General features: G+C 45.2%; 1 protein-coding gene across 1 annotated transcript; it reads right to left on the bottom strand.

Moving 5' to 3' along the window:
* LOC133931223 (uncharacterized) lies at nucleotides 1-3,040 on the bottom strand. The gene is made up of 5 exons (XM_062378061.1): nucleotides 2,495-3,040; nucleotides 1,779-1,901; nucleotides 945-1,044; nucleotides 671-831; nucleotides 1-527 (listed from the first exon to the last, which is right to left on the bottom strand). Exons 1-5 carry the CDS (start codon nucleotides 2,837-2,839, stop codon nucleotides 282-284), a joined length of 975 nt encoding a protein of 324 aa, XP_062234045.1. The 5' UTR covers nucleotides 2,840-3,040; the 3' UTR covers nucleotides 1-281.
* Between the last annotated feature and the right edge of the window lie 8,287 nt (nucleotides 3,041-11,327).

Below are 11,327 nucleotides of genomic sequence, written 5' to 3'. Positions count from 1 at the left end.
GAAGCACACTCGGTGGTGCTTTCAGTTACATTCCATATCAACCTCAAGTCCAACAAATCTTCTCTTGTTACACCATACCACACCACAACAGGAGAGCAAGTTCAATCGGCCACTAGAACAGTTCCTGTAGCATGCAAACGGCCTAGCCTACAGTACAGTGGAGTAGAACAGATGATGCTCCATCAAAGCCGACAAGTCACCATGCCAATCTCCGGTGCCATGCAATGCAACCGAATAAGCAGAGCAAACAACTATAGACAGCAATCCCGCATCTTGCAGATCTAGGTAGGCTGTGACGCACGAGCCCGTGTCGCCGCTCTCTCCAAGGCCTTGAGCCTGTTGGCCTCCATGCGCGCCTTCTGCTCCTCGGTGAGCTGAATTTTCGCCCGCTTGGTGCCGTCGCTGGCTGCTTCTTCCTGTTGCTTCTGCGCCTCGCTAGGTGGATCATCATGCGAGCAAACTTCCTTTGGAGCCGAGGGCTGTGGGGCCTCTTTATTGGTCCCATCTCCAGCTGGGATTTGGGGTTCCTGTTGTGACATCAACAGCAATTTACTCAAGTCAAGTGTGTATCTTAACGTTCAGGCAAGAGCTGAGTAGAGTGTGTTGTACTGTAGTAGCCACGGTTTGTCATGGATGAATCACATTAAATAGTTAGAGGGCGTAGACTTACATCAGCTGCTTTTTCGTAGATTTCATTAAGCAAATCTTCTTGCATGGAATCCATATCGTTGCTCTCCACCGGTGGGTCTAAATCTTCTTGCACTGGCTCAGCAACACGATTATCTGACAACGGAGCTTCAGTTTCCATTGGGTCTTCAGGTGTAGTTCCATCTGCAACAGATGTTGAGCAGTTGCTAGTACCAGAATTTTGGGGGGAAATGCTGTTCTAGTGAAAGTTCATAGATTTATGCATGTTTGATGTCAACAAAACAAAGAGTTCGTACCAGGTTCGCCTGCTGGCATGACTCCTTCAACTGTCGGTTCGTGTAGCTGTGTAGGATCTCCCCCTCTGGCAACCCTGTCCCTCAGCTCAGAAATGCATCTCTAAGGAACAGTGTAAACGAAGAACACAAAGGTCAGAAATAGCAAGGACACGACATGGCCCAACAAGAAAGAAAATGTCGATTTTCTGGTGAGAATGGTGATTGTGCATCCTAACAGAAGCGTATATAGTTTCGTAAACTAGCTTTGACTTCTCAAGTTCAAGAATAACAGATTGATAACGTGTGTGCTGAAATCTTCCTTGGTTTCAAAGTTTAGCTATCAACGGAATTTACGGAATTTACACTTGAAAGTATCTTTTTAATAGAAAAGGAACAGCTCCTCACAAGCATTCTCTTCGGCAACAAGAACAAAAACATAGATGGAATGCATCTTTCTAAAAAGTCATGGCACGGAAAGTAGCATAACAACTGCTTCTCACTTAAGGTGCTTATCTCTAGATTATGATACCTCCGTGTCAATGTACTGCTATGTTCTTGCCTTTTCTTCTGTCTTTCTTGATGACAGTCCTCCAAATTCATCATTTGGATTTATCAAAATGTATCCCATTGCATAACAGCACAGTGCTGGTAGCAACTCGCAAAAATGATTTAGAGCATCCCACCTAGATCCTAGAGGGGGAGGTTAGATAAAAACATAATTTAAACTAGTGCATGGTGCATATATATCATTTCCTGACTTAGACTGATAGTACACCAACTTCAGCTGACATTCTATCCAGTTTACTCATTTATTTGTAATCATATGGAAGAAAAGGCGGAAAGAGAACAGCTTACCCTAACGCGGTTGCTGGCCCCTACTTTCTCAACTTTCCGCACAAACTGTTCAAAGGAGTAATAAGGGATCAAGCGAGAGTGCCAGTCCGTGTACAGCTTGATCAGATTACCAAGATCCTCCACCTGACATCAAGGAACAAAATTAAAAAATAGGAGGTCAAAGGAAACCAGAATAAGCATGCATGCCAGAAAAATGGTTCCTTTTTTCTTATTGTATTGTAAAATTAGCTAAGATTATTTCATTGATTGTTGGATATATCACATATACACAGCAAATGCTGAAGAATTCACAGGATGTCCCTTCTTATTTGACTCATTTCTTGCAGGGATAGAATAAAGAGACTTGTTTTGGTCACTAACTGTTCCTAACCATTGTAGTATCAGAAGAATCTCCCTAAACTGCTATTGAAGTTTTTTTTCGAAAAAGAGAAACTGCTACTAAAGTTCTCCATGGAATTGTAGGTACTTTCTTATTCAACATTGCTCCCAAAATTTAACGGGGCAATTACATAAGTTGAAGCGCGTATTTCCGTTAAAAATGATGGCATCCTTCGGGAGCCAAAAAAGATGATAAGATGAAAAATTAGTACAAATCCTGACTTGTCTTATCAGGAGGGAGCTCAAGCAGCAAAGGTACATTTGGTTCCATATTGGGGAGTCACATGATGGATGAGAGAGGCAGCAAATGGAAAGAAGAGGAAAGCGAAGTTGATTACCTCGTGGCCTGGCCGTCCTCGGGGTTTGAAGGCCTTGGGGAAGTATCGGAGCACGAAGCCGATGCCGTCATCGGAGAGGAGCAGATCCGGCGTGAGCTTGGGCCGCGTGGCCCTCTCCTTCTTCTTCTTCTTGTTCTGCGCTGTCCCATTCCCGTCCCCCTCCGGCGCCGCGGAGGCGGGGGGCCTGGGCCTCGCGTTCGGGTAGGAGGCGAAGCGGGAGGCGCCGGCGGCGGGCTTGGGATTAGGGTTGGTTGGGTCGGTGGAGTCGGGCGCGGAGGGGCAGTCGCGGGACCAATGGCCCGGGCGGCCGCACTTGAAGCAGCCAGTGGGTGCCGCCGCTGCCATCTGGATCGCCGGGAGGGGGGACGCCGGGATTGGGGATCGGGGAAGGGGAGGGAAGGGGTGTGAGATTTTTATTTAAAAAAAGTAGCTTAGCTGCTGCGTTTGGTTTTGGCGGGAGCGATGAGGCGCCATGGCGCCTTTTTGGTTTAGTTTTATGTGACGCCAGTTTTTTCCCGCGCCGCAACCATTCCGCTTCCAACTGTCGCCGAAACCATGCTCCCCCACGTCTTGGGGACCGCCGCCCACAGCTATAAATCCTGAATTAAACTCTTGACCGAGGTTCCACGCTCAAACTCCCTTATTCCCCCAATTTTGCTCCACCCGAGAGCTTACTCGACCGCCGCTGAAGCTTCCCAGCATCCTGTCACCATTGCCATACCGCTCGAGCCTTCCTCCATGCTAACCGAGTGCACGCATGTGGTCGGCGTCCCTAACTGATCCTCATCAAGTTTTAGCTGTTGCATGAAGCTTCGGTCATTGCCGAGCTTTCGCTGCCATCCGCCACCGTTGGAGACCGCTCCGACGCCAACGTGACCGAGGGAGGTTCCTTGTCGTCTACACACCCTCTTCCAGACAATCCTCCAGAGTCGCGCTGCCAAGCCCACCCATCGTCGACGATGCCGACCGTAGGAACTAAGGTAGGCATCTCCTCCGCTATCTGATCATTGATGAACGATCGAGATTAAATCCAACTCATACCCCTTTGCTAACCAATCAGAGGATGACATGTGTCATCTTAATCCCAGTTAGCTTTATGAGCTATGTCAGTGCGCCATGTTAGCTTTTGTCCGACGTGGCAGTCCACGTCAGCTGCCTGAACCCAGTCAGCGCGCTGACGCAATAAATAGGGTTTCCTAATTAAAAAGTACTAATATGGTAATTCTTTTAATTAGGTAATTTTGTATTTAGGTCCCTATACTTTTTAGATTTTAAAAAAAGTCCCTTATCAACTACCATTTTATATTTAACCCCCTATAGGTTTATTTATTTACATATAGGATCCTAAAATTTTACAAATAAGCTTCTAGACTTTTTTTATCAAATAGTTCCTAATCTTTTATAGAAAGACCTATGTAGCTTAAAACATTTATAAATTTTTCATACGGCTTTGTTTTAGGTGATTCTTACGCTCACACGATCGTAGTAACAAGTATTTTTTGTTAGTAGGCTTTTTATAGCGCATTGTTGTTGTTTGGTATGTTGTTCTTAGTGTTTTCTTTGTGCTGTTTGTCGGTAGTTTTCGTGATTAGTTGATAACATTTTTGAACAATTCGAGGAACTTCAAGATCAAGATTTTGACAACAGTGAGCATCACTTCAGAGGAGGCAAGTGTCATTGATCACATTGACCACATTGTAGGAAAGTGTGTCTTTTATTTCTATTGCATGTTTGTCAAAATAAATCCTATGACTAGGGTTTACACGATTCTTCCATGATTATTCTTGTTGCCCGTGTTGTAGTTTAGGTGTCGTGGATAGAATTGCTTAGTTATTTTATCAAGTTGAGTGATTTATATGTTAATCTATTTAATAGTCTATTCAACATGAACTGATTTGGTAATCTTTTTAGCAACATGGAACATATGGATTCTAAGCAGAAGGTGGTATGATGATAGTGCAGGCATACACATGTGCGGGTAAGCACTGTGGGTTGATGATAGTATCTACTTGGGATCCTAAAGACCGGTTCATAGACATGTAACCTGGTACAACAACGCAACCATAAGGCTTATATAGGTATGACCTGGCCAATTAGTTAAATATCCTCTTTATTTTGTACGTACCAGTTGGCTGTTGAAAGGACAATGATATCGCCTACAGGATGGTGAATAGCCGTTTTTACAAAAATCCATCATCTTTTGCCGTTGGTCTAAATTTGCAACGGAAAAAATAAACTAACGGATTTTTCACAAATGAAAATCCTAAATATGCTAGGCTCAACTAGTACACAAATCACTCTAAATATGTGTAAATATTATAGTCCTAAGTTGATAAAGATTATTCAAATCTAGCAAAAAAATATGTAAGAAAACTCTTATTGAAAATCCCAAAAACACTGTTCACCAAAAATTCCAGGTTCAATCCGGAAGTTACGTAATTATTGTTCACCGGATGTTCTGGGCTCAATCTAGAACTTCCAGGTTCAAATAGATAAAGAGCTCAAAACTGAAATTAAAGTACTCATAATGAGTTCTAGCTTAAACCAAATGAAGTCGTATGTTTCAAATGATGATTCCAAGTAGATCCACGGAGAACATACAAATAATTTCACACGAACAAATAGATTGAGAAAATATGCAAAAAAAATGGAAAGTAAGAACTCAAGAAAAAGGAAATAAGAGAGGAAACATAAGCTTTGTTTCACAAAGTTTGGATACCTGCTCTAGAGGTTCATACGTCTCTGTTGAGGGTCTCGATTAAGGTAAGTCTCTCTCAACCATTTTCCTCTCCAAGCTCAGACACACATGCGTTTGGCTTTTACTCTTGATTTCTTTCCTTATGGAGGCGAAATTAAAGCTTTCACAAACTTCCTGCGGCACACCACAACCTTAGGTGCTAGCCGGTGACGCCTAGCCACCTAGGAGCTTCAAGTTTCAAGAGTAACAAACGCGACGATGAACTACTTGTCCATAAACTCAAGTGCTCAAGAATAGAGTTTAGCTCACTTACACTTAATCTTCTAACCACTCAACCCAAGTCACTTTCCTTCTCAAATCTCACACTAAATCGGAGTGGGAAGGAGTTCTTTTGGCTCTATAATATTTTTCTTGTGTGCCCCAAGCAGCAGCCCCCTCAAAAAGGGTGAGGGGGTATTTATACATAACCTCTAAAAACTTACCATTATGCCCAAAAGTTAGTACAATCTGAAACTTCCGGATTCACCCGGAACTCTCGGGTTACACGAGCTAAACCTAGTAGAGGACCCCAACCTAAAACTTCCGAGTTAACTCAGAACTTCTGGGTAAACTAAAAAGGTCCAAACCAAGAACCCAAATTGAAATTAATCGGAGTCTCCGGACTTTCCTCCGAGCAGGGGTGCTCGGTTGTGCTCGGTTAAGGTCTAAATATTTTACCCGGAGGTTTCGGGTTGACTTGGATGTTCTTGGTTTTGGTATTTCATCCAGACCCTTCAAGTTGAGTTCCGGCTAGGGGTTCTCGGTTATGCATTTAAATACCAACTCGGAGGTTTCGGATTGAACCCGGAGTATCCGAGTTAGACCAGAAAAGCCTGTAACGGCTAGTTTTGAGGGGGGATATAAATACTCCTTCACTCCTCTCCTCTTTCTTTTGCTGCTGGACTACCTTAAGACAAGAGCATTTATAGCCCTTCAATAGCTCTCCCCACTCCTCTAGTGCTTTAATTCCTGTAAGGATTTGAGAGTTGGGTGTGAGAGTAAGAAATTGAGTACAAGTGAGCTAAATTCAAATCTCGAACATTTGTGTTCATCATCAAGTCATGATTTGCGTTCATTACTCTTAGAGCTTAGAGCTCCTAGACGGCTAGGCATCACTCGGAAAGCAACTAAGCTTGTGAAGTGTCTCGAAAAGTTTGTGAAGGTCATCCTCGCCTCTGCAAGGGAAGAGAAACACTTGAGTAAGCTCAAGCTCAATCTTCGTAGTCGCTTGGTGAGGAATAGAGTTGAAAGAGACATGACTCTTTATGAGCATCTCAACGAAGATGTAGGATCGTTGGATCCGAACTTCAGGAAACAAATTTATCTCTCATTTGCTTTCTTGAGTTCATACTTGTTCTAGTTGGTATTTTGGGCGATTTGCCCCGATCTATGTATTTGTGAGTTTGTGGCTGTAGGTATTTGGTGGAAAAGCCTCTAGAAAACCTATAGATGACATCTAGTACATTCAGGACGAGAAGTGGAAGGAGCCACTCCCTATAGTGAAGCATCCCATGGCGACCTTCTCCAACACCATCTAGATATGGCCATCTCACACCAACCTTCCCACCATCGTCGCCCAAACAGTCACTACCGGATCTGGGTGGGAAGATAGAGAGAGAAGGAGGGACATAGGGCATGAGGAGGAGGGATGCAGACAAAAGCATTGGCTCTCTCGTTGTTGTTGTCACTGTCGTGAGCCGGCTAGGTTTGAATTCGAGGGTGGTTGGACTGGGGTCGCGTTGCTACATAGTATGTTCCTATTTCAAACTGACTGCAAATACTAAGTACATATCAAGGGTTAATCTTTGATAATGTGTCCGGGGTATACTGGTTGACAGGAGCGTGATCAACATTTCCTATGAGTGTGTGTGTGTGATGATGAACTCAAGAACACAAGGGGTTATCTAGATTCAGGTCTCCCATGGGATAACATTCCTACGTTCTGTGTATTTTCTTATGATGGGGATCAACTTGGTTATAGAAAGAGTTTTTGCCCTTTACAAGCCTGGTTCCTCCTCATTTATGTAGTAGCAGGAGAGACGTATATACAAACAGTACATGTCAGAACTATAGCAGTCTCATTTATGCGAAAAACCCCTACTACGAGGCTATCATTACGGAGAGTAGGCATGCTCGGTCTGCTTGGCCATCTTGGGCGTCCTGTCCCATCATCCGCACGTTGTCACACCCACTTGCGAGACTATTGCACCCGCTTGCAGGGCTGTCCTGTAGCATTAATTGCTATGGGACGGGCCACTGCACCGCTGTGCTGGCCACGACTTTGCTCGTTGAAAGGAGGTATCTGAGGAAGGAAAATATTTGAGTGGATAACATTAAATGAGATTAGACTGGTTAGATGAGTACATGCTCCATGACCAGCTCTTGTTTCCTTTCGCGATTAGGGGACTGGTCATGCAAGCCCTGCCAGACGTACGCACTGAAGTCAGATTTTGCTGGTGTGGGCCCAAAGAATAGGTGTCGGTGTATCAGGAGCCGGGGGTCCCCGAATCCCGAGGTCGGGCCAGTCATCCGCCACATGGCGCCATCCCGTGAGGTCTCTCCTGTAGGATGAGAAAAGGTCAAGTCCCGGGAGAAGGTGCTCGGGACCACAGTCGGTAGCCCCCGAGTACCCCAGTTCCCCGATGATCCACAGAGTCCAAGTACTGGGAAGAAAGTGCTCGGGGAGGTGTACGGTTACCCCCGAGCACCCTAGTCCCCCAACGATCAGGAGAGCTAAGTTCCGGGAGAGAGTGCTCGGGGCTGCATGCGGCAGCCCCCGAGCACTCGGTTCCCCGAGGATCCGTACAAGAGTGCTCGAGAGAGAGTGCTCGAGGCTGCATGCGGCAGCCCCCGAGCACTCGGTTCCCTGAGGGTCCGTACAAGAGTGCTCGGGGAGGTGAACAGTACCCCCGAGCACTCGGCACCCCGAGGACAAGGAAAGGCATTCTCGGGAGAGAGTGCTCAGGGATGTGAACAGTACCCCCGAGTACTCGGTACCCCGACGACCCAGAAAGACCCCTGAGGGGTCTACCGATGAGGTGTCAACCAGTCAGAGGCCCAAGGCCGCATTTAATGAGCGTGCGTGGCCTGTCGCCTCCAACTGCTCCCGCCGCGCTCAGCGTCAGTTCCTGCCATGTTTTGGCAGAGAGACATGGGGTTATTAATTGCACGGGTCCCGTCCCGTGCCATCCGGTTTGTCTCGGGATAACGTCGTAAGGACCAAGGCGTTCCGTCTACCACACTGCTGTGGCAGGGGAACAAGACAGGGCAGGCACGCCGGGTTGCTCTACGGCTGTCCGGTGGGCCCTCTCCACGGCGCCCGTTGCCAGGGCATTTATGGTGACAGATGACCGGACGTGCGACGCATTTTCCACCCTCGATCACTTCGTCCAGAGGAAATGATGATGCCATTTCCATTTATGGCATCTCGGAACTTGTGCCACCTCCTTCCGTTCGGGGCATGTCGCGGCCGGCGGGTACTTAAAGCAGCCGGCGGCACAAACGGAGAACAGGACATGAAGAATAGTAAAACAGAGACCAAGTAAAAAGAGCAGAGCTGAAGAAGACGGTTAGAGGTAACGGATAGACAAGAACACAACGCAAGAGAAACACTGTGAGGAAGGCTGAACCCAGTTCCAGCCGAAGAACAAGGAGCCTCAAGCTCTTAGATAGACCAACACTCTTGTAACAGCAACATCCTTGAGGGACTTCCTCAGGACAGTTATAGCATCCATACAGGAGTAGGGTATTACACCCCCGTGCGGCCCGAACCTGTCTAAATTTCAGTGCATTTACTTCTTCTTGCACTAGGTCAGCACCCCCACCACCGGCCGTTGCATTCATTCACATTTATTTCTCCGACGAACGTATTTAGGATCATCCCCCCGGCCGAATCTCTAAAAAGGGGTCTCTCGGGATCCCTGCGACTGGAATTAATCCTCCGACAATAGGGGACCCCTATTCTTTACATCGACAATACAATACAATTGATTCGATTCAGAAGCCCGACATAATACTCCGAATATCACAATAGGTTGCTGTTGCAAACCAAGTACAAATCAATGTATATTGCAGTGGTTCGGTACAAAAGCCTAATGTAATACGCCAAATATCATAGTAGGTTGTTGTTCCAAACCGACTGCAAATCTATATATATCACAATCAGTTCGGTACAAAAGTTCATTGTAATACTCTAATATCATAGCAGGTTGTGATTCCAAACCGATTGCAAATTTATATGTATTATAGTGTGGTTCGGGCTACCAACATAATGTAGTAACCATTATTACAGACGATTTTTGCAACCGGCTGGAATAGTTATCGATTTTTACAGTTTGTTCATGATAGGCTATTCAAAATTTAACTGTGAAAACGGTTATGGGCCAATTGACAAACAATTTCTACAGTAGTGGGACACCGAGGGTATGACTTTTGGAATCCATGGTTTGTCGGTGCTGTATTCAAACCTTTTCTCCGATACTCAATTGAAACAGGTGGAGCTTCTACCGTTTGTTTCAAAGAAAAAAAAAGGATGTTGATCGTTCAGGTTCACACCTAATTTGGCTATATCTCCGTTTAATTGGTTGGCATTAGACCGATCTCTCAAGTCTTGAGGCGCCACAGCTGTCTAATCACCCGAATGAAAATGAAAAAAAAAAAAAAACTAAGAGGGAAAAAAGCTCGTTCAAATGGGGCATTCCGAGAAATAAAATCGGGACCTCTCGCACCCTAAGCGAGAATCATGCCACTGGACCAAATGCCCTTTGCTGTTTCTGTGACTGTCATTTTATTTACAAATGACTGGGTACTTTCAGTTAACCTTTCACCCCTACCTACAGAGTAACAAACTAGAGCAGATCAGGCTAATTTCCCTTTTCTTTCTTTCAGTTGTCATGTAGTCCACATGGTTTTCATCTGCAGATGGTAGAGTACATAATTTATACTTGCTGTAAGATGCTTGCCTGCCTGCATATATGTTGGAGACTTGGAGTAGCTTAGCTATTACTACCACATGCATGCAGGCACTACTATACTACTCGATTAAAAAAAAAACAAAAAAACTAGGCAACTCTTGATCGATTTGTTTGATCGATAGATCGGGCGGACGCACAAGCATATATGACTTTTTTTTAACTCCTCAGCCTCTCAGCAGTCTGTTTGGGAGGACTCCTTTAGTTGTTTTCTTACGCCTTTGATGCATGTAATACTCTCTTCTTCTTGTTATTAATACATGAACGGAATTGTCTGCCGGCCGCCCTGTGGATCTACTGTACGTTAATAAGTAGCTCCTTGAGATCCATCCACCCGTCCATCGTCGATCCATGGATTATTCAGCAGATCGATTGTCTCTACGTGCATGTGTATACAGCTCATATCACCCAGCTGATCTGCTAGGTTATTAACAATTGTTTATTGCATGTGTATCTTGGGCAGAGCGATCGAGCGGGCTACGGACGATATATAGACTTGGTTAATCTCTCTGCTTAATTTATTTTCCGTTCTCTCTCCTTCCACTAAACTTTGTTTGCCGATTTATCAACACACACCTATACATGTCAGAAAGGGTGGCCGATCCGATCCGGCAACGACGTACATGAACCATTGGATGGAGATCCGATGCACCGGAGTATGGATGCTTCACCAACCCAGCCCAGTCTCAGTCTGCATGTGCTCCATCAGTCTGAGACTCTCTGTCATGCATCGCATCACATCACATCTGCATGCATGCATCCATCATCATTCAGATCGGATCTCTCTGCTGCATCTGCATGCACTGACGTGTGGGCCCACCTGCGTGGATGTGGTGGGGCGGGGAGGAGGATTCATTTTTAAATACTCCATCTTTCTTCCGTGGAAATGGACGAGGCCACATGTCAGAGGCAGAAGCAAAGCACTCTAGTTCAAAGGCCTGTTTGGTTGGACCCAGCCTTTACCAAAAGCTGTTTTTAAAAATTAATGTTAAAAGTTATATATAGGACAATTGTTTTTGAGTTAGCTTTTGATACGGATACATCTCATAACACCATCTTTCAAAAGCTACAAAGTCTTTCAAATTAGCTTGTAGCTTCTTAGTAATAATAATAGTTTTTGTTTCTC

Source organism: Phragmites australis, chromosome 10, assembly GCF_958298935.1.
Source record: "Phragmites australis chromosome 10, lpPhrAust1.1, whole genome shotgun sequence".
NCBI classification, from domain to species: Eukaryota; Viridiplantae; Streptophyta; class Magnoliopsida; order Poales; family Poaceae; genus Phragmites; species Phragmites australis.
Note: the sequence above shows the minus strand (reverse complement) of the source record. Positions and strands in the feature narration are given on the sequence as shown.